We start from the raw sequence: 23966 nt of genomic DNA on the forward strand, positions 1-23966 counted from the left end.
ACTATGCACTTTTTCCTTTGATGCTGTGTACTTTGGAAACTTAAGGAACTTTAATAAAAAATTTTCACTTGTTCCTTCAGAAATACAAACCATAGCCTTTCATTTACAAGACTTGCTCCTTAGGTTGAAGGCTGTCTCCATTAACACTGGATGTTGAACCACCCACCTGGAAATGCCAGACCCCAGTTGTGAAAGCAAGCAAGGGGTCAGTGACTCCTGTAACCTCCTGCTCAGTCTGGCATAAGGATAACACATGCAGTAGGGCTCTGGGACTGAGTTGGGCTTCTCTCCTTATAAGAGTGCTGGCACATTCTCCAACATCTATACTGAAGAACAAAAGATGCTGGCAAAGTGTCTGATGGAATTTTTCCTTTGAAATGCATAGAAAACTTGCTGGCAGCAGCTTCCATGTGCAAGGGCATAAACTCCCAAATGCACCCCTAAGAAAGAATTCTAACACTCAGCACAGTCCATGACTATACCCTCTGCCTTCAAGAAGTGATATCTGAGCACTTTCCACTCATACATTTTTCCAAGAGGAACAACTATACCCTCTGCCTTCAAGAAGTGATATCTGAGCACTTTCCACTCACATTTTTGAAGAGGAACATCATAGAACGCACTGGGGCAAAATGTCATGTAGAGTGGGAATTACTACAACTGTGCCTAGCATTCTAAATCTAGTTTGTTCCAATTGTTTTAGGCCACTACAATCCCTAACAGGAGGTTGACCTCTTCTCCAGAGACCACCAGGTCATCTAGCACTCTAGATCGAACCTTAAAAGGGCAACCATGAGTGGTGCAGGGTCCAAATTGGCTATATTAACTCAGCAAAAGGTTACAAGGATTGCCACAGATTCACACTCATTAGAGGAGGAATCACTCGAAAAGTCTATCAGTCACTGTCAGGCTCAGTATTTTGGCACCTAACAATTCACAAACTCTATGGCTTTGTCAGGATGAGGGGCCACCCCAGAAATTGCAGTTTCTAACATTATCAAACAATTATTGGGGATAATCTCCTCGGTACTCATATTCTTTACTGAAGATCTCATCTACACTGAAGCCCACTTCTATATAAATGGTAATATATTCTCGCAGGAACAACCTACACTAAGGCATGATTAAATGCAAGACACGTAGAAACCAATATAAGTATACATTCACTAAATAAGGTATGATGTTACTGACACAGGAGATAATTTAGGTATGATGCTGCTGACACAGGAGTTTAATTTGGGCAAGAGGTACAGTGGTAACATTAAACACAGCAACAAAATGGGCAAGAAAAAAAAAAGGTAAATTACATAAATCATAAAAGTAATGTAACTAAATATAAGCAAGACATAAATAGAATAAATAATAAGTAGCAAGCAAATATGACACATTTGAGGCTAGAATGATTAAGCTCTAAATGAATGGCAATTCAAATATGATCTACTGAGCATGAAGCAAATACTAACTAGCACAGAAACTAAATACTCTATGCTTTCTAAGCAAAAACAGTTAATATATAACCCAAACCCACAAACTACCCTAACAGCAACAGGCGAACAGATTGGATTTTGAAAAATAAAACTGTATCACACATGATGAGGGAGGGCTCCACACCCAAAAAATATCTAAAAAGGGGAACAGTGAAGAAAATTTAACACCAAATTTGTGAGTATGGTTCTAATATACAAAAGACGAAAGGGTGCAATGATTTTATGGATTAACAGTGATATGAAGCAAAATATGAACAAACTAAATTCTCGGGAGTGAGAGTGCTGGTGTTACAAATGCCAAACAGATAATCGGTTCTACCTCCATGGGCATTCCAGCATCTAGATACATAGATAAGTACAAGGCGGAATTTTTTATTTTGGGGCATATCTGGAAATTGCACCACCTCACATTAGGTTACTGTAACAAATGAAACTAGTACTTAACTTATAATTAAAGCAGTACATGTACAGTAATTAGAACAGCAGCTGCACTATAAAAAAAAGCAGTAATTAGGTAACCCAATCTTAGTGCTACCTACTGACATCTTAACTGAGTATGAAAATTAGTACAAAATAAAGAATTTATGGAGGTTATAGCAGGGAAATACCATTACTATATGAATTACTGTACACATTATAAAGAAAAAAAATTCACAACAAATAAAAAATATGTGAATGTCAATTCTCCACTCACAGTGAGAAAACACTATGCAGAGGATTGAATAAAACAATGAGACTTAAACAGCTGCAGCTATATTGTATAAAGGTTCAACAACCTACAGTAAGAAGGTTTCAGTGTTACTAAAAATATATAAAGTGGGTCTTATCTGACGTATCAAACCGTACTGTTACCATCAACTTTAGGACTACGCAACAAAGGAAATCTTTTAAGACATTCAACAACAGCAATAATAAAATATAAGTCAACATAATTATAACAGTTCTTAATTTCTCACACTAAAGGCCTAAACTATATGCGAAAACTAAAGCTAGACATCACGACTGTATAAACTTTTTATCATTACTAAACACAAACTTTTTGAAGTTAAGTGTGACCTTTATAAGCACTGAACTTTCAGAATCACTGGGCTGACTGTCTTGTGCTGCCTTTCCTTTTCTTTTTCCTGGGGCTTTCTGTAGTAATGCTTTTGTAGTGTCAAGTAAACCATTGAGAACACGAACTTTCAACTTTCCACTCAAGCCAAATGTGCCATCAATAATTCCGTCTTCGCCTGTGGAAAGTTTTACCTTCAAACCCATAAATAACTGGACATTAGTATCCTTTTTCAAGAGATTTTTAACAATCACTTCACTGTCACTCACCAGTCTTTCCACAACACCTTCTTTACTTTTGTTTTTGTAAACTTTTATTTTTTCTAACTGTACTTCATGATAGTTCTTCTCAGTAAACACTTCTACAACTTTTCCCTGGAATGCTAAACGGCACATGTTGGTGTGGACATCCATGTCAAGCTTTGACCCTATCAGTATAGAGTTTGGAAGAATCTGAGCAACTCTTTCAAATTCCAAAAGAGCATATTGACAAACTGGTATGTAATCACTTTCATCACTGTCTACCTTTTTCAAATCAATCAGTTCATGCTGGTGTTTATAAGTATGATCATAAATGAATGTATCACTATCAGCCAACTTCTCTTCAGTACCGAAAAATGTCACTTTAGCCATAACAGTTTCATGCCCCAGAGTAACATGAAATTTTGCCTTGGATTCAATTGGAAGTTTATAATAAGATATTTTACTAACTTTTGCAACAACTGCGAAGGCAGTTTGTATGAGACCTGGTGTTCCAACCAATCCTCTCTCTAACTGCTTGGGATCAAACTGGGTTACACACACACCTACCCTGTCACCCTGAGTTGCTTTTTCAACTGGCTGGCGGAACATCTGCATGGATTTCACTTTCTTGACAACTTTAAGGCTTGGTATTTCAACATTATCATTAACAGCAACTGATCCCTGAAGGACTGTTCCAGTCATAATTGTGCCTTGACCCCTAATACTGAAGCAGTGGTCAACAGCATACAAGAAGGGTCCATTACTGTTCCTTTTGGGGATGTAAGAAAATGCTTTCATAGCTTCAATTAGGTCTACAACTCCAATAGGGTCTACTATTGGAGACTCTGGGCCTCCTGGCTTTGCTGCAACTGGTATAACTTTTGCATTTGCAAACTTTGTATGCTGAAGGGTAAGAAGAATTTTTTTGGTCATCTTTTCAATACTTGCCTTTTGCTTCTCTGGAGGAATCAAATCTAATTTATTAAGGACAACCAAAAGATGGTCACAAAGAATCTCACCAATTACTAAACATTCTGCTGTCTGAGTCTGCATCCCCTTAGTAACGTCTACAACTAGCATCATTGCATCAATGATCTGTGCTCCTCCAATTATGGTCCTAATTAGGGATGCATGTCCTGGGCAATCCACAAGAGTATATTGAAGTTTATTACAGCCTGAAGTACTCAGGTGTTCTGGAATATCAACAACAAAGGAACTAAAACCAAGATCTATGGTTATGCCTCTTTCCCTTGACTGTGGATTTTTATCAAAACATGCTGTACTAGCAACAGTACTTAAGGCTTTTGCTAAAGATGTTTTCCCGCTATCAACATGACCCAGTACCCCAACATTAAAGTTGAGAATCTTGTCCTCCATATTCACAGGACCTGAAAATAAATTTTTTTGTTATTAAAACAGCTTTTATGCTTCACAGACACAATAGACACAATACAAGCTAAACCACTGCTTTTATCAGTCCTTACCATTCACTTTTATAACCTGGTAGTCCCTGTTTTTCTCTTGATCCACAATCAAAATGCAGGAATCCCATGAACTCTTCTGACTACAGATATGGTCAGGTTTGCCTGACAGTCTTTTCACCACGAGAAAAAATAATATGAGTTGGAACTAGCAAAAAATCAAACTGAAAACATTAAGGAAAAGATCTGGACAATTAATTTTAACAAAAGAGCAAAAGACTGGGATCTCTAAACATTAAACATCTTTTCCTTCCAGTCAAAACTGTAGACTTAGATTTCCTGCTAGGCCTTTTATTTCTCTAAATGAAAAGCAGTTCCTGTCCATAAGTTACTGGAAGAAACTTGCTTTTACAGTGGCACTACATGATACTGCCAAATACTGGAAAACCCTTTATTGTAAAACCTGAAATCCTTTTATCAGGTTGATGTTCATAAATTTACAAAACACTTTGGATACTAAAAAATTTTTTTTGGAAAAGGAATATACACTGACTGTTGCTATAGGAATAGACATAACATAAAATACAAAGACACAAATTCACAAAGAGTCTTTTTAGCTAAAATTTCAATGAACATACAATAAAAATGGTCTCTGAACATACTGCATATAAAAATGGTCTCTGAACATACTGCATATAAAAATGGTCTCTAACTACAAAAACTTTTTCAAAATGTTCATTCCATAAATGATAAATAAAAATCATGTACATAATGTAGCCGATTCATTTCTAACCCCTTATTTACCTATTTATTCTTTTGTTTATGGATTATTTTTTCTGTGTACTATAAATGTTTTCTTTTGGTTCTGCCTTCTCATTTCACATATCAGCATTCCATTTCAGAGAAGATTACTGTACAAAATACTGTACTATAATGGCCTGACCTGTCTTGTTCCTCAAACATAATCAAAAGCATAAATAAAAAGCAGTAAATATTCTGATCTGATACTGGTCACATCCAGGCCGTGGTAGCAGTCTTCAGTTTCACCATCTTCTGAGTGTTAAAACTTGTGGTTTAAGTGTTTTAAACTAATCCTACTGATTTAATTAACTTTATCTTTTATTTCCCAATACAAATCTATTTCCCAAGGGGATCCCCCAACATGTTACCTACCTTTATCTAGAGCCTAAAAGGTGGGGGGGGGACTACAAAAAAATAAATAAATAAAAAAGAAAAAAAAAAAAAAAAAAAAAAAATGCACAAACAGGCTAATGGTCAGAAATTACGTTAAAATCTGTATGAAATGTCTACTAGGCTTATATCAGCCCGGACCCCCCTAATCTGTTTTTGCAGATTAGGTGATCACAAATTACTTGGGGGATGGGTCCAGAGGGGGTAAAGATCCCCCAGACAGGTTAGGACAAGGTTAGGTGAGGCAAACGTAAGCCTGATTAGGTTATATTCTGTAAAACTTTACTTTAATTGTGTGGCCTGATTCCAGACAGTCGTCGACCTGGACAGGTTCCTCATCCATAAACAGACATAACCTTTCCCATAATGCCAGGTCCTGACTTAACCAGATCTTACCTACCAAGCCACCACCCCTAACCTAACAGTAAACACCCCTAAAAATACCAACAGAGAGGTGTTTACTGTACCCTGAACTGTCTGGAGGGGGGGGGGGTTTGTCCACCCACTGGATCCCCCCCAAAACGGTGGTAACCCTTGGATCTTACCTACCTGTAACTTGCCTACCCAAACCGGTGGTAACCCTTTTGAAATGCCTGTATTGCCTCGGTATTCCCTCCGTCAGAAAAGCATCAGCACAAGTAGCCTAGGCTAGTCGGAAAAATGTCTGGTTCACTATTTTCGGCAAGAAATACATTAACATCCATAACGCTCCCACAAGGTGGTCTACAATACCCTAATGAGTTTTCCACTTAGACCCAAACACTAAGGTCACATGGCACGACCTCATTGGCCGTCTGAGCCGCGTCTAAAACATCGCCATTATCGCTCCAATGCCTCAACTACTTGTCAAAATAAAACTTCTTGCGAACGAGACTTCGTTATTCGTGTCAACCACAATAAGCTACAACTACTGACATGCAAAAAGATGACTTTCAAGTTACAAATCATGCAGCCAATAGTCTAATTATTTATCGGAAAACTTACAATTTTGAAACGTCTTCTGCTCGGTGACAAGTTTCCTATCAGTCGTATCACTCGTCAAAAGCAAAACATTGCCGGACATTCCGACTGGATCTTCTTCCAGTTTTGTGCAATAACCCAGCTCTGATAACCTAACCTGTTGAATTGCGCGACATTCCAGCACCATTGACATTTTATTAATAAAATCACAAAGTACATACCTATTTTGTTGGCTTATAAACAACGAAATTCAAATTCGAAGATAGGTTTGTTCAAATACGATACGATTTGCTGAAAACAAACGATACACATTCAATACATCCGAAGATAATTTAATTGCTTAAATTACATTCCTGTAAAAACTATGCATTTAAAACAAATAAGTTTAACGAGTGGAAATTTTCAACGTTTTCACCGTTAGTTGCTTCTTTTTTCAGTTTGTACAATCCTTCCTGTAGCGTCTGCTGTTGTTAATTACATTACACGGGAATGTGTCGAAATTATGTCTGTCTTCGGCACTGCCATCTTCTCGCCCCAGTGTTAAGATTATTTTTCCTGGGATGCTTCACTGTATACACTACCACTGCCAGCAGTAATGAGGATTTTTACCTTTCATGATACTAATATGATTATTAAATAATATTAACGATACTTGTGCGTATAACAAATAAATTTACAGGTACTTCGGAGGAAGGAGACCAGCTAAGAAAACTAGATTGGAACACCCAACATATGCTCTTGGTAATAATAATAATAATAATAATAATAATAATAATAATAATAATGACGTTGGTTAAAAATAAATAGTAGTGTATACAGATGATGCAATTCTTGATGTAATTATCGGCTGTCAAATGTAAAAGTTGATATTACCCTCCATAGACACCTGAAAGGAATCGATAATCAAAGCAGTCAAGCTAGCTATGAGTCAGAGCTTTAGCATAACTATTACCGATAAACCATGACCTCGTATCATATTGAACGGTAACACCTTATTTAATAGATCTGAATATTTGATAATTTGGTGGCACTTTCGACTCTAGGCTTTCTCTTTTGTGTCGTTTAAATACGAATCATCCCTTGATACCCTAGAAGTATTTTTAGTTATTTACCCTCTGACATCCTGTCAGCAAAGAGATGATGACAATGCCAAATGATAAAAACTTTTCGTGCGACTAATGGCAAAATAGTTTTCTTTGACTGTGTCAGCAGATTTCTGGGATCTTTTTCTTATAAATGACATTACGCTTTTGATCACTGCTACAAGATGTTCTGCTTAGTTCATACCAATACTCTTTTCAGCAGAGCGTTCCAACCATCAAATTTAGTATTTGCTTCTCAAGATATTTGCATGTTACACCCTCATCAGAGCTCCAGAATCTGCACTTCACACAGGTGCTATGATGTATCACTGTCCAGTTATGAATCGTTCATTCGGATGTCCTCCTGACGTTATTACTAATGTCAATGTTCGTTCTATAAGCTTAGGGTAGGCTATATTACAGTCTTGTAAAAGCACCCTCTCAACAATTTTCTGTTTTTGTCCATTTGTGGAGAAACTGGCTTCAATCTCAATCCCCTAGGAGAAACCACCGTATGTAGGGGACTTAACAAGAACCTTTACTTAGTCCTTCACTCGAGGAACTCTCTGCATTCAGAAATCTTGCTTTTTTATAAAAAATTTAGGCTGCAAGGCCAAGCACTAAGGCACTTTCGGTCATTCAGCGATTAGGGCAGTAAAAAGGTAGAGTTGGAATGGTTGGACAGCAAAACAGAAATCCAAAGAAAATAAAGGACCTAAAGATGGAAGTGTAAGAAAACCCCTAAGATGAACTTGAAGTAATACAGTAGTTACAAAGGTTGGACGGCGAGATGAAGAAAGGGAGCAGGGATAGAGATAAAATTAAAGACTAAAAGTTGTGTGCGGCTAGGGGTTGAAGGGATGATGCAAGTGCCCTTTAATAATCCCCACAATAATCCCCTTAGAAGCTCAGACAATGCCTCCATTCATTGGCTGAATGAAATAGTGCTAAGAGACAGGAACATCTTTGTGCTCTCACATAAATTTTCTATGGCCTTGGGATAACTGGAAGCATTATTGATAATGAGAGAGAGAGAGAGAGAGAGAGAGAGAGAGAGAGAGAGAGAGAGAGAGAGAGAGAGAGAGAGAGAGAGAGAGAGAGAGAGAGAGAGAGAGAGAGAGAGAGAGAGCGCTTAGAGTTGAGAGGGGTACTGAAAACATTTCAAGCTACATACATTTTAGTTTTTAAAATTACATACTGTTTTCTTTTATCATAAGTATGCTGAAATGTCAGACTTTATGAAAAGTACAGTTAATATTGCAATTTCCACCTTGTCATGAAAACAGAAGAGTTTACAAACTCTGACTACCTTTATTATCAAGAAATGATGTTACATCTATCGACCAAATGTACTGCACGATAAATTTTCAAGAGGTGACCCTGTCAGACACATTTTTTGCATTTTTAATTCAAAATTCAGTTAGACAACTTATTCCAAGTATTTTGAATTTACAGTTTCACAAGTGTACTAATCCTTTAATTGGATAGAAATGGGTGGCTTGCCTCTTATTTATGTCCTGAAACTCCTCCACTCCTGCTTTGCATACCTTGGTTATTTCACTGATAGCCACAATGTCGTGTTTTCTCTTTAAGGCTGTCGAGATGGTTGACTGTGGAATTCATAGTGCCTTAGCAATGGTATTAGTGCCTTGTCCTTTACTTCACCACTTAATCCCAAATTAACTTCAGTTGAGCAGCTGCACCAAATACTTACACTAAGCTTGGCTAGTAAGAAATCTCTTTGATACCACCACACAGTTACACTTATCCATTTTAGAAATTCCATCACAATTGTTAAGCTTCAATTATATTAATTTGAAGAATCACATTGCATTCAACTGTCCATAGTTCTTAGGGAATGGCTTCTAATAGTGGTATAGAAAGATATTACAGTACTGTATAATATCTTCATAATGATCGAAATGATTTGTAGTAGCCTTGCCCTGTGTTACATATTCATTGTGATAAGAAATTGAAATGGGTATAACTCAGCAACAAATCAAATGGTAGGAGACTAAAATTTTTACATATGTTTGAAGAAAATGCATGAAATTATGGCATTTATGATACGGAGGATTTGTTCCTGACAGGAGCAGAATGCTCCCAAGGTATGATACAAAATATTTTACATGAAATGACTAGTTAGAGTTGGTTGAGACTGTAAAGCTGAGATGCTATTTCAAAACAATCCTTTGCATTTTGTTGGTTCAGAGATTATCATGCTTTTAATCTATGACCTACAATTAAGTACAGTTTAAAAAAAACATGCATAATCTCCAACCCAGCACAGAGAGAGAGAGAGAGAGAGAGAGAGAGAGAGAGAGAGAGAGAGAGAGAGAGAGAGAGAGAGAGAGAGAGAGAGAGAGAGAGAGAGAGAGAGAGAGAGAGAGAGACTTGGCTATCAAACATTAGCAAAAAGCTTAGTTTTGCCAGTGTAGCCTCTTTTTACTCCTACTATTTCCACTAAGGGTCTGTTAAGCATTACTGCTCATGGTGTGTGCTTCTTAATACTCTTATGACATCACTTACCAGTCTACTCAAGATCTCTGTTAATGCTAAAAGCAACTTCATTTTGCATTCATGTGGAGAAAATTACTGCAACAAGAGTTACATCATCAACATATTGTACAATCATGATTTCTGGATGGACAATCATGCCATTTTACAATACAGGCTAAAATCAGTCAAAGCCCCGGAGAAGTAGATCCAAGCTCACTTCAAACACTATTAATAATAATTCTTTGCCTATGGTCACTTGCAAAACTCTGGAGACCAAGTATGTGCCCTACAAAAACTAAGTTATGAAGCTTACACACCAACATTCTCATGTTTGACCACGTTGATGGCAGTAGCAAAATCAAAATGAAACAGTGAGTTAATGAAAAGCCAAATATTCATTTCTTTGACACTTCTGAACCAAGGAACATTAACTTCTTTGGGGTACAAAAATAATTTACCTGTATGTAAACAAATATATAAATTGAGAGGCAAGTTTCAGATGCGAGCCTGTCTGCTGACTTTATCATAAACTTCAGGGAATGCTTCTTCACAGCCATATTTCACCCTCATTTTATCATACAGTGAATGATCAAACATTTGCCTGTATTCCTCACGGGTCATATATGAGTCTGCATACATCATCTGGAATCTGTAGAGAAGAAATGTCAAGAATTACAATTAACATGAATAAAGAATGTAACTTGTGACTACCTATAACCAAACTGGTTCTTCTTGATCTACAGTGCTTTATGATAAATGCAAAGATCAATCTTCGTGCTTTGCTAGAAAAGAAAACTTCCTGATAGATGAATGGTGATCTTCATCCACTGTAGTTCTACTTCTTACACTTACAATTAGTTTAACTATTTTATGGATATACTGTACTGCATTATTTTTTATGGGGGAATGGGGTAGGGGGCTTATTGGCAATCATCTAACAATGAAATACAGTAACAGCATTGTATATACCATACTTTAGACTGTGAAATCTAAGGTTTATTTCAAACAGAAAACTAAAGAAATTAAAGCCAAAATGTCAAAACTTTTATTATTATTACAGTTTACTTTAAAAAATACAAAATACAGACCCTTTCTTCTCTCTGACAAATTCTTCCACTCGTCTCGTAGTTTCAACAGGCTCAAAGTTCTCCACCTTTGGCACTCCATAAGTACCAATATCTACATACATGGTTTCTTTTCCATGGACAGGCTGGAGCATTCCTGGTCTCTGAGGTAGTTTGAAGGGACACAACCATATGGGGTATATCTGGAAAATTGCAACACTCTCCATAGTGACCAAACATTACTGCAAATCAAGTGATAGTTTCAAGTAGTTTTCCTATCCTATATAAAGCATTAAGATCTTAGTCTACTTCATGCATGTTTTACATAATAATAACTGATATAATAATTAAGAAATACAGACAGCTGGTTATCTGAACCACAGCTAAACTATCCTTACAGATATCTACATTGGCCATATTTACAAAAAAAAAAAAACTCTGTACAATAAATTTTACAGACTGAAAACTAGATAATATGCAAAATGCAAAGACCAAAGAGAAATTCCAGCAAGTGCAAGTTATATCTTCGGAAGATATTATTAACTCATCATGTCACTACCGGTAGTTTAATTAAAATAATTTTTGGGAATGTAACTAGCACATTCACTGCAGTCTTTGAATGAAGATAACATTTGTAAGAGAAGTCAAAGAATTAAAAAAAAATTACTTGACTATCATGTGCACATATACAATAATGAGCTTCTGGTTCATCTTGCATGAAAGCAGAAGTTGCCAAACTCTGCTGCAAGCAAAAGTAGCTAAACTCTAATGACTTTCTTCCCAATAAAAAAAGCTAAAGTCTATTTATTCATATGTATGTATGATGTGTTACCTTTAAAAAGGTCAACATATAATCTAGCTTTCATATAATTATCAGAAGCATGTTGATATTCTTGCCTACCTCTAGAGATCTTTTACAACTGAAAAATATCATCTTGAAATTCAAACTTACAAGAGCCATTGCTTACTCAGTGAATTCTTGATATCTGGAAATACTGTATAATATAAATGTCTCATACCTTTACTTCGTTTTCAAAGAGCGTAAGCGCTTCCTTCAAATCTGCAACCGGAAGAAGCATGTCCTGTATGAAGTGGTTCTTTTCATAAAGTTCCTTCACTGCCTGACCTTGAGTTAATTTGAGAAGAGAAACTTTGGGTGGTACCATCCAGCCCAAGAGGTAACGGAAGACCACATTATTACCAAATGGAATTATATCCTGTAAGTACAGGGTTGGAATAACAAAACTGATTAGCATATATCAATATACAACATATTGATATACTGTACAGTATTCAACTTTTTCAGATTTATGAATGGATATGCTAGAAAATTCTTCACATGCACAAACTCTCATAAAGCTTTTAACAACATTAAATCAATTTATCATAAGCATTAAATGTCTGTGACTGATACAACAAATAACTTTCATGACCTTTCCCCAGCTACAGGAAGAGAACTGTAAGCAACTCCCTAAAAGCTAATTTTGAAAGTCTGGCAATGACATGATCTTTAACAATGGTAGAATTTGGTGTTATTTAAACAAAGAAACAACACCTCCTCTTCTAGTCTTCCCTCTGATAGTCATCCCTTAGCTTATAACTTCCCAGCCATAAATCAGCTGTTCAGTGATGCTTCTGATCCTTTTAAAAAAGTTCACTACAACCTTTACTCTTGGTTCCATTTCAAAAGTGGGGAGTGTGTTTACTATAATACTGACACACAGCTACACTCATAGATCTTGAGCCTTCCATTTAAAGGCAAAATGACTTAAGCTTCTTCATACTTCGATTATTCTCTGGTTTTGATTTAGCTTTCATGCTTTCTTACACTACATTAATTCTTGTCATGGGTTTTTGCTGCCTTCTCATACACATGCTGAGATTGTCAATATTAGAAACTTAATATACATGTCACTAAAATTTAATATACACACTCAAAGAACACCTTCCATTCCCTCCAAACTGATATAGGAAGAAATGAGGCCCCTCACTTTAAAATGTGTTTCTGGTTGCCAGAAACACATTTTGACCCCTTTTCTAATTAATACTTCGTACTACTTTTACAACAACTCTTTCCCCCTTGGGTCATTTGATCACAATCTCCACTTCTGTGACTTCTAACTCCGCCTCTCCTACTAAAATTTTCTCTACTCATTGCCAGCTTTGATGCTTTGAGGATCACCTCTACCACAAGAATGTCCTGATTCCCAGCACTTAGTATTACAAAAGTCTTAGTCTCATATCACTTTTGTGAACACTTTTCCCCCAACTTTCTCTTGCTCCTCAGACATCAGGGTGAAAGTTAGTTCATTAATCAACTCCTTGCTTCTCCTTCCTCTGCTAATCATGATTCCTTTATATCTGTTAAAAATTACAACTAATTCTGTGGTTTGAAGTGGGGAGGGGAGTTTTATCATACTAATGGAAATCTGACATACTGGTTTCATTCCTTAGTAAAAAAATTCTGCAAGTCCAACTTTTCTTCTATTTGCCATCTTGATGGGTTTATAGTTTGCTCTCCTAGAAGAAAGTTTAGCTCATAGGTTCTCACTGTCACTAAACTCTTCTTTAAGTAATACCAAAGTTCCCATTGTTCCTAATCTAATTTAATGTCTTACCAAATAATTTCTTCATAAGGTTCATGTTATTAATCATCAGAAATGCATCTGGATTTCATTGTATTCCTATGTACCAGTATTTCTTGAGAAGTTTGTGAACAAACTGGTACCTATAATTTGCTATCTTTATTGTCTAACTGTTGAATCCCTTACTCATCCTTCCTCAAAGATAACCCTTAAAATAAAGTACAGTACATTAATATACACTACACTACTTCTTTAAATGTTGCATTTATCTATGTACTGAGCAATTTAGCTTAAATCAACTTGAATGCTGTCTGATAAAACTTAAAATTAAAAGATTAAAAAATTTCACAGTAGTCGGGTGCATTTTATGTATTAAAAAATTTTTTTTAGTGGAATATGACAATTGCATTTAGGATCACTCCATTTATGAGAAATTACATTTCCACTTCTGGTTACAGTTTTATTACTCTGGCTTCAAGACCTCTAACATAAATCAACACAATACATGATGAAAAATGAAAATATGACAGGATCAACTTTTCTATAAATACAAATATACTATTTGACTAGGGACATACCTGTATTTCCCAGAATATGGAACGGGTGTGGCGGTGGTAGTAGTCACGAATTGGGATGTACTCTACTCCTTGTGTATCACTTTCCAGGTAAGTTTCAACGTGCTTGAAGAACCATGGCTTGAACCATCGACCTATTGCATTCAGCTGTTGGGACCCAATGTGAAATCATGTACTGTACAGTATTTAGATTTGAACCACGTAAAAAATGTTCAAAGAAAAAGAGAGCAAGAAGGAAGGGAACATGCTATTGCCACATATGTAATTTATTTCCTATGTAAGTGAAATGAATAAAACATAATATGATATGAGCAATATTCAGCCAAGATTTCTGATAAATATGGTGAACACTGGAAATCGTTGTTACTAATTATAATTGAAGCAGATTATTATATTACAACAACTAAATAATTTTTAGTTATGATATTAAAAATTGCAGTCTCTAACAAGGACTTATAGCCAAAGGATAAAGCATTAGTAGAAGCAGTATGTTTAACTAATGAAAGTTCCTCCCATAGAAAAAATAGGAGAACTCTGAATACACATCTATAGATGGTGAAGACCTGAATGAGGATGGAGCTCTTATGTCGTATCATTACCTTTCCAGGTTCTGCTGATGTACACATATTGCAAGTCATCACCACGCCTGAATGCAGAGAATACATCAGTCCTTCAACAAACTGGTTTCCCTCACCTTTGCTGGTTTCCTCTTGGAAAGTTTTGACCAAATTTTCCAAGGAGTGACACGGCTTGTATTCCACTCTTACAAATCTGAAAGAAAATGATTTCGTATCAGTTTAATATGCAGCAATAAATACATTTCATTTGCAAGATAAATCAATGTCACTTCAGAACCAGCTTGTTATCTTAAAATACATAAAGGATTTTCCAGTGCTGTGATATATTTCCAATACTGTTTAGGAAATGTATCATGCCAAACATATAGAATAATACTTAGCCAAGAAAACAATGACAACCTCTCTGCTGGAACAATTTTTATTTCTACAGCAGTCAAGAATCCAAGTGTTCCATATGACCAAGGCACTGAGTAAAACAGCTCTTCATTCTCTGTCTGGAAAAAAATGATATATATATATATATATATATATATATATATATATATAAATATATATATATATATATGTATATATATATATATATATATATATATATATATATATATATATATATATATATATATATATATATATATATATATATATATATATATATATATATATAATAGGACCAAGGAGACTTGTAGGATTCACTGAATGCTCCTCATTAGGATATATAACCAAAGGCACTTTTAAGTTAGTTAGTTATAAATGATTTGTTTAACCAGAAAAACTATTCTTCTTGGGCTTTTTAGTCAATCTAATGTTAGAAACAAGCTTTCTTAACAACCCACAGTCATTGCCACTACTAACCTCTGAACATGTGACTACGGAACCATCTGCAACCACCAGCTCGAAGGAAACACACATGTGTTGGAACAAGCCAATCTTATGAGATGAAGTTTCAATGCCAGTTCCCATCACAAGCCCTCCTGAAAAGGCAAAGAAGATTTTTAGCTCAAAAGGTGAGAAGCTTCTCTTCTGTTATAGGCTCAAACATCACATGATAAATAAATGAATGATTTCTACTTAAGTTGTAAACTTAGTCTTAAGATTCAAATGTTATAAGATGTTTAAAATACCAGTCAGAAAAAGAAGCCAAAAAATGAAGGTTTTTATTTTGCTTAACATAGAAAGCACAATGTGGAAATGAAGGCAGCATTATCATAATTCCATACTTGAAGTGGATTTACTGTATAACTGAAACTATTAATAAGATCTGCAACACAAGCAGAGTATGATAGGTGGGAGCAAAAGTTCAAAAGCTCCACCTAAGTCACTGAAGTATCTCCTTGATGAGAGAAAACAATAAAAAAAAGTTCTGTGGATAGTTAAATTCATTTGTCAATGTTCCTCATGTTAAGTTCCCATGCACCTGAATTATATGGGTTCCATCTGTCAAGTAATTTAACTGTAAAATCTCCAAGGATTAATCTACCAATTCTGATTTCATATCTGAACTATCTTTTATCTAAAATAATTTCAACAAATACAAAGGTGGAACTTGAAATTGGTACCATAATAGAGCCATGACATGGGAAAGAAAATTCCAAATCTGAAAGTAAAATGATTCCAGTGGGATTAAACTTAAATCTATGACTAAGATATGTTACTGGAGAGTAAGTCCACCTGAAGAGCAGGGGAACTCACATATCAAGAGAGATTCCTGAAGTTACAGGAAGTGAGTACACTGACTTGGAAATAGGAGTTGGGGGCGGGGGGAGCATCAGTGTATGAACAAGTTTAACTGAAAAGGTGACAAATGATTTGTAAGAAACCAAGATGCCCCTATACAATTTAAGCTCATTAATCAAACTACGTAATAAAAAAGTAATCAATGAATCTTCAGAGGAAAGGACAAAAATGTGAACTTCTTCTTAGTGAATATAGGATTTTACAACACTAGGCAATGGCTAAAGAATATCCCTCTATGGACTTTGACCTCACTGTCAATAGCAATAATTAAGGGCTTCACAGAAACAGCATGCTATTTTAAAAGGACAATGAATAATAATACAGTTCTCATGACATTCACACTTACCTACTGTAAGATCATCCATTTCAGGAACTACAGGAATAGTCCAGCCTAAATCAATGAGTGTATGCGTCAGTTGACCCATGGTCACCAAGGGCTCAACACGAACGGTCTGGAAAAGGTGAAAAAAACAGATATGATACAGTATTAAAATACTTTAACCAAATTATGACCTTCAGTATTCGAAAAAGTTATTTGATTAACTGAGTTTAAGTGGAGAAGTGCTAAACTCCTTACAAAAAAATGTGCATATGATACTTGTATTAATCAAATGATGGGCCTTAGCAAAACTGACAGGAAAAAAAAATCAAAGAAGGTTTCAATACTTTTTTGGGCTGAAAATATCTATTTCCTATTCTGATGTCAGGGACCAAAGATCAAGGTCTAGAAATGATATGTCAAAGATGACCTGTCATTGCACCCTACGACAATTAATGAGAAAAATAAAGAAATATGAATGTTGCTTGTCTCTAAAAGAAATGCAACTGAAAAAACAAACAAATTACTGATGAAAAAAAACCCTTCCATAATTAAAAATTAATCGTTTTTAATACTGTACTCCTATAAATTAACTGGAAAACTACTATATTCAAGGAAAAGCCATTCATACAAGCATGCATAAAAATTTAATATTCCCAACAAATTAAAATAAAGACATCACAACAACATATTGATACAATTATAGAAACCATTCACGTGGTATAATAAAAAATGCTTAAGTCAATTTATCCATTTTTTGGTTAAAGAAAGACCTTTTACTTACCCTCTTGTCAGTGTTTATCTCCAGTATGTCAACCATATTTATTGCAACTTTGTGGAATGTCTTTTTGTACGCTCCCTCGCGGAAGCTAATGGTTTGCCATCCCGGGCGAGCTGTACACATGGGCACTTCTCTGCCACTCTCATTCCATTCTCTAACCTGGAAATAGTGAGCAAGTAAAATTTTAATAACTGTTAAATGGGTAAACTAATTTTTATACTTCTCAGTATGTACACCTGCAGTGAGACTTGCAATGCTCCATGCATGCTGCCATGTATTTAAATCAGCTGCTGAATATTCAAGTGTCCTCAGATTACATTCTCTCTTCCAGAAGAGGGAAGTTTTGATGTAGGTCTTCAGGGATTTTACCTTAGTCAAGGGAGCTGGTCTTGTAAAGCTTTGTAGCAGATTGCTCATATATTTCTTTCTTATTTTTCACTTTTGTTTTTATATTTAATTTCTGCTTGTGCAACTGAACTGCATTGTAGTTTCTATGTAAAACCTGCCCTTATTACAGCCATGTGTTAACGGCTGAAACTGCTGTCGGCTAAAGGATAAACAAATGGAGCAAAACAACAGCCATATTTCTTTTCATTCAGAACTTTAAGCCTTGATATTAAGAAAAGGTGCAGGAAGTGTTGTTGCAAAATAACAGGTTAAAGGTGCATTAGAGATGAATAATAACTGCCCAAAAGAAAGACAAGTATATCCTACAAATATTAGGTTGGCAATCTGTCTCGCGGGTAAAACATTGCTTGTTCTGCTCACGGGCATAGGAGTTGGAAGTTTAACTTTCACGTAAAGTGCTGCATTTACTTGATTAACCTGCCTGATGCATATTTGTCTTAGATCCCGGTTCTTGCAATTATTTCTTTCATTCACTAAATGTCGAGCTTATAAATATCGTATATCATTCCTTCAGACTGATTTCAGTGATGCATTTCTACCAACAACGTAGTGATTAATGATTAATGTCTTTATTCGGCGACTATGTAAAGAAAATATCTTGTTTTATCTTAGTTTAATAACTTTAGGAAGTTCACCTTTTACATTAATTCTAAACAATCAATCAACAAGCAAATGAATGAATTATCAAACCCAGATTATTAGCCATATAACAAACTGCAAACAAAATCTAGACCTACTATCTTTTGTAAGTGAAACATATGACGTCCCAGTTATAAATAAACTGCTGAAAATAAGGGGAATAAAACATTAAGCGGACGGAAGGCCTATGAGAACTTACACTGCTGGTACCAACATCACCATCATCATTACCAACCTGCTTCTGGACTTCCTTCACTCTCTTGTCGTGGTGGTGTGGCGCCGAGTTGAGCTTGAAGATGATCCACGAACGCGTGTAGTAATAGATATCATAAAAGAACGATGCTGGGAGAAGGAAGAAGATGACGATTACCCATCTGTTGGTATGAGAGACGGAAGAGTGGAATGAGTAATAAGAAATCAAGAGAAACTAATTAGCTCTGAAAAGAAAGTGTTAGTTGGAAATTAATCATCAAAATTTTTCTACCTAGCAATTAAATATTAGTGCAATTGACTGTGATGACGGTATTCTTCTATGTACACTTGCGCGCTCACACACACACACACACACACATATATATATATATATATATATATATATATATATATATATATATATATATATATATATATATATATATATATATATATATATATATATATATAGAGAGAGAGAGAGAGAGAGAGAGAGAGAGAGAGAGAGAGAGAGAGAGAGAGAGAGAGAGAGAGAGAGAGACGGATAATACCTTAAGAAGTTAAAATGAAAGGAGATATGGAGCGGAACAGTTTTGTCCATTTAGAAATTTCCCAAAAGACTTGTATATAGTAAATGAAACTGACATTATATACGGTAGGATGAAAGTATACAAACAGTTAAACAAAAGCAGCTGACACCTGTGAAGGATAGTTGGGATTTTTTTCCCCTGACAGAGTAGGCTACTGTTGCATAGAAGCTCAACTACTATATCGCTTTCCACTCTTTATGAAGACATTGCTCTATGTATACAGTATTCCACGTAACCACTGGGGGATAGCAAACGTGATCAGCGTGCCTTAAGATTTATAAAACAAATTTCAAGTTTATTTCACATTAATTTATTTAATAGATATAAAATTATTTGCTCTATTACTTGAAGTGACGATTACGAAAGTAAATGATCAGTAAGATATTTCGACCAACAAAAATATCAACCACAGCAACAGTTATAACTGTACAATTATATTACATTAAGTGATAAAAATCTCCTCTCCCAAAGTTTATTCAAGTTGCAACCGAAACACACGACACTCCTGGATGATAAACGTTGACGCAAACAAATAAGTGTACTATATAACAAGCTAAACATATACATCTGCATACTTCAAACTGAAGACAATTCTTTCTTTAAAATCAACAATATCTTACCGGTAGTGTATGAGAATATACTCCAGCCATCCTTGATTGCCTCCTGACGTCATTTCGTCGACGATTACTCTTCCTAAAACGAATGAAGAGATAAGAAAACCCGCAAAAGATGCAGATCCACCACAGGTCTTCCCTACTTCACCAGGAAGATGGCAATGACGAGACAGTGGGAAGGGAGAGACATAGTTGACATTGGTTGCCAGATGTACGGGAATACTTGTGCTCAGCTGGTTCCAATGAGGTCTGTTGCCGGGCAACAGGGTTAATCTACTAAGATGCAGCGTTACACTAAGGTGGTTGCTGGTGTAAAGTACTCTACGGAACCTGGCTTATAAAGACATTTACAGTTTTGACAAAATCATAAAGTGGAATTTTTCTAGATAAAACAGCAAATATTCATACACTTTTCATGTCCTAATTGTATAATCGTGGACAACATTCTTGTACAGATATTTGCATGGCTTCAATATTGCCGATATTTTTCAACACTAAGACTTTCCTTTAATAGGGGAAGATTTTAGAAAGCACAAAATTACAAGGGCCACTACCACTTACTTGCACAGCTGAATCGGAGGGGCAGTTTTTGTGAAAACACCACAACATTAATATGCCCCCACAAAAGATGGCATATCAAACCCCTTGCACATATAATACCACTTACCTCCATCTTGTTCACATCCTCTCGCTTCCTGGGTATTAGGATTCTTCTGTTCCAATACCTCTCCCACTCTATTTATCCAGCACTTTCTTGGGGGACCTTCTCCATCCTAGTAACATTTAAGAATTATGCCATGTTTATAATGCCAAACCATCTTTTCACCTAAGCTAACTAACCCTTTCACCACTTCTATGTATTTCCACTTTTCTCGCTATTTCAAACATGCTAACTCCACGTACACTTCACACGTAATTTACCTAAGACCTTCAACAAAAATTTTGTTTCCTTTCATTGCTATTCAGCATTCACGCTCCACTGTCATTAACGAGAGATTGCTTAACAACTTCTTCATACATTCCAACTTTAGCTTCTACTGAAACTCTTCTTCTCTTTCAGATGTTTTGCACATCTCCTGCTGCTTTCCTTGGTTGCCTGATTTTGCAATTCATCTCTCCTCTCATTTTATCATCAACCGTTTCATTTCTTAAATACCACTATGAGTCACCAGTTTCGTTCTTCAACCCCTCCAAATGGTTTCCATTTCCTCATAACCGCGCTTTTCTTTGTATTTACTCTCGACTTCTTCCTCTTACTAACACGCGAACTCCTTCAATAGTTCCTTCATTATCCTTGAAAACCGTGTATCATTGTCATTCATCCGATACTCCATTTATGATCTACTTTGTTACCCGCAACTGTGCACCCACACCTAATTTCTCACACCATTCCGTTCACACAGACATTGCACAGAAAGGGAGACCCAACAGGCCCGTCTCAGATCCATGATTGTAATGCACACTTGCCAGTCTAGACTATATAGTTTTATACGCTTTGGTCAGGCCGGAAAAAACTTGTAAACTCTCTTAACATATCACCTTGCCGCCATACATCCTCAGCACGATCCACATTGCATCTCTGTATAAAAAGAAATCTCACCTTTATTCTCATCCTTCTCACATATCTATTTAATTAAAACCACATTTGATGTTTGTCTATTCACAGACTGCTCTTACTTATCAATCATTCTGTCATCTGTTCTACCTTATCTATAAAAAGTCTACCAAACACCTGCCGTAACATACTAAGTATTGTTATACATTTATCATTTTTAAAGCGGCCTCCATCACCTTTACTTTTACATTTTCCTAGTGTTACAAGAAATCGATATATATATATATATATATATATATATATATATATATATATATATATATATATATATATATATATATATATATATATATATATATATATATATATATATATATATATATATATATATATATATATATATATATATATATATATATATATATATATATCGCAGAGAGGTGATCAACAAAACATATTGTAAACGAACTCTTACAAACTAGTATAAAAAAGGAAAACATTTCTCAACCACAACCAAAAGCACCGTGGGCTACAACCAGTAATGAACTTTAATAGTAAATCTTCCCATTACTACTGTGTTCATTATTCGGCGGAAAGGCCAGAGAATTCTACACATGAATATTTACATGAGAGTCTTGACATTAAGAAATGCTATGCATGACGTGACTGATGCGAAAATGAAGAGACGTCTGACGTCTTTACAGGTACTTCTACCCCTAGACAATAATTACAAAAGTAATGATTGGAAGACATCTGAAAAAAAAATCAATCACGGAATCGCTTTGGGAGCAGGAGCCGGTCCCGAGTTCTTGATACCTGCAGAGCAGACGTGGGGAGGCTTCGACTGCTGAATCGCCCAGCGGCTTATTCGAGCAGATGACTTAACTAGTGCGGCCCTTGGGACGTCCTCGACCCCGTTTCGGGGTGGCGATGGGATCATCTGCGGCCACGTTTTGTGGAGGAATTCTGGGGCACCTGCCGGTTTCCTCCAGAGTTTCGCTGTCTAACAGGAAAGCTGGTTTCAGCCGGTTGACAGAAAACCCAGTCTTCACGCCCGTGGACGATCTGTTGACAACATGGTATGGGCCCCTGTATGGTCTGGTTAAGGGTGGGAGGTGGGCGTCGATCCTGATGAAGATGTGGGTGCAGGTATCCAGACCCCCGGGGCTGTAGATGTGGGTCCTGCCCGTGAAAGTCTTTCAGCAGGGGGCGAACTTCTGTGCCACTTCCCTCAGCCTTGGAAGGGAGGTATCTGCGTCGTCCAGTGCCGTGGAGAAGAACTCTCCTGGAATGGCTGGTGTTTTGCTGTAGACTTACTCTGCGGGAGATATGCCGTCATCTGCCCTTGGTGCGGTGTGGAGACCCAGCTGGACCCAGGGGAGCTGGGCCTTCCAATTGTCGTCGATACAGTGTGCCATCAGAGCTGTCTTCCACAAATGGTGAGCCCTTTCCACCATGTCGTTGGATGCAGGGTTATATGCCATCGTACTGTGGAGAGTTGTCCTCATCAGGTGTGCCAGGGCGACCGAGAGCTCTGACAAGAATGCCGGGCCCCTGTCCGTAGTTATGCTGTCAGGCACACCGAAACGGCTGATCCAACTCGACAGGAGGGCCTCTGCACAGGTGCTCGTTGATGCTTCCGTCATCGGGGTTGCTTTCGGCCACCATGTGGAACGGTCTATGACCATCAGGAGGTATCTGGCGCCCCCTGATTGCGGCAGAGGACCTACGACGTCTACAGTATATGGATGTGACCGAAGCGCCGACGTGGTTGAGGGAATTCTCCAATGCCTGATTCCCGTTTGCCGGGTGACTTTACTTGTTTGGCATGGTGTGCAGTTCTTCGCCTGCTGCCAAACGTCCTTCCTGATACCATGCCACACGAACTTCTCTGTCATCAGGCATGCCGTTGTTCTGCCTGATGGATGGGACAGGCCGTGGATGACATCAAATGTCTGGCGTGCCATTGTTCGGCCTGATGGATGGGACAGGCCGTGGATGACATCAAACGTCTGCTTTCTCCTGGATGTGGGGATCAGGGGGCATGGGAGGCCCATGCTGGTGTCGCAGAGAAGTGTTGAACTAGATCCTCCTATCGGCATGTCTTCCCATTTCAGTGCGGTGAGTGCCATGCGGTAGGCTGCTGTTCCCGGGTCTGCGGCCTGTTCCTTTGCCAGGTCCTCGTGGTCTATGCCGAGGTGGACGGAATTTATCTCGACCCTTGATAGGGCGTTGGCTACTGGGTTCTTCCTGCCAGGGAGGTAGCTAATGATGCAGCCGAACTCGGAGATAGCGGCCAAGTGCTGCTGCTGCCTTGCAGACCATGCGTCTCCCGCCTTTGTGAACGCATGTACTAAAGGCTTGTCGTCTGTGAGGATGGTGAAAGGAGTGCCATC

The 23966-nt window shown here is 37.0% G+C and overlaps 2 protein-coding genes across 3 annotated transcripts; both read right to left on the reverse strand.

The window, feature by feature from the left end:
* Nucleotides 1-2224: 2224 nt before the first annotated feature.
* Nucleotides 2225-10531, reverse strand: eEFSec (eukaryotic translation elongation factor, selenocysteine-specific). Of its 2 annotated transcripts, none has more exons than XM_067087180.1 (2): nt 10395-10531; nt 2225-4171 (listed from the first exon to the last, which is right to left on the reverse strand). In XM_067087180.1, exon 2 carries the CDS (start codon nt 4158-4160, stop codon nt 2484-2486), a length of 1677 nt encoding a protein of 558 aa, XP_066943281.1. In that variant the 5' UTR covers nt 4161-4171; nt 10395-10531; the 3' UTR covers nt 2225-2483. The 2 variants fall into 2 exon arrangements, with proteins under 2 accessions (XP_066943281.1, XP_066943280.1); XM_067087179.1 differs by lacking the exon at nt 10395-10531 and adding an exon at nt 6380-6528.
* LOC136828884 (delta(24)-sterol reductase-like) lies at nt 10313-20317 on the reverse strand. Its single transcript, XM_067087181.1, has 11 exons — nt 20022-20317; nt 18855-18993; nt 17576-17731; nt 16819-16924; nt 15591-15709; nt 15138-15232; nt 14760-14931; nt 14164-14307; nt 12020-12217; nt 11025-11203; nt 10313-10585 (listed from the first exon to the last, which is right to left on the reverse strand). The coding sequence occupies exons 1-11, from the start codon at nt 20072-20074 to the stop codon at nt 10432-10434; spliced, it is 1515 nt and encodes a 504-aa protein (XP_066943282.1). The 5' UTR covers nt 20075-20317; the 3' UTR covers nt 10313-10431.
* Between the last annotated feature and the right edge of the window lie 3649 nt (nt 20318-23966).

The sequence above is a fragment of the Macrobrachium rosenbergii genome, chromosome 43 (genome assembly GCF_040412425.1).
Source record: "Macrobrachium rosenbergii isolate ZJJX-2024 chromosome 43, ASM4041242v1, whole genome shotgun sequence".
In the NCBI taxonomy this organism is placed as follows: domain Eukaryota; kingdom Metazoa; phylum Arthropoda; class Malacostraca; order Decapoda; family Palaemonidae; genus Macrobrachium; species Macrobrachium rosenbergii.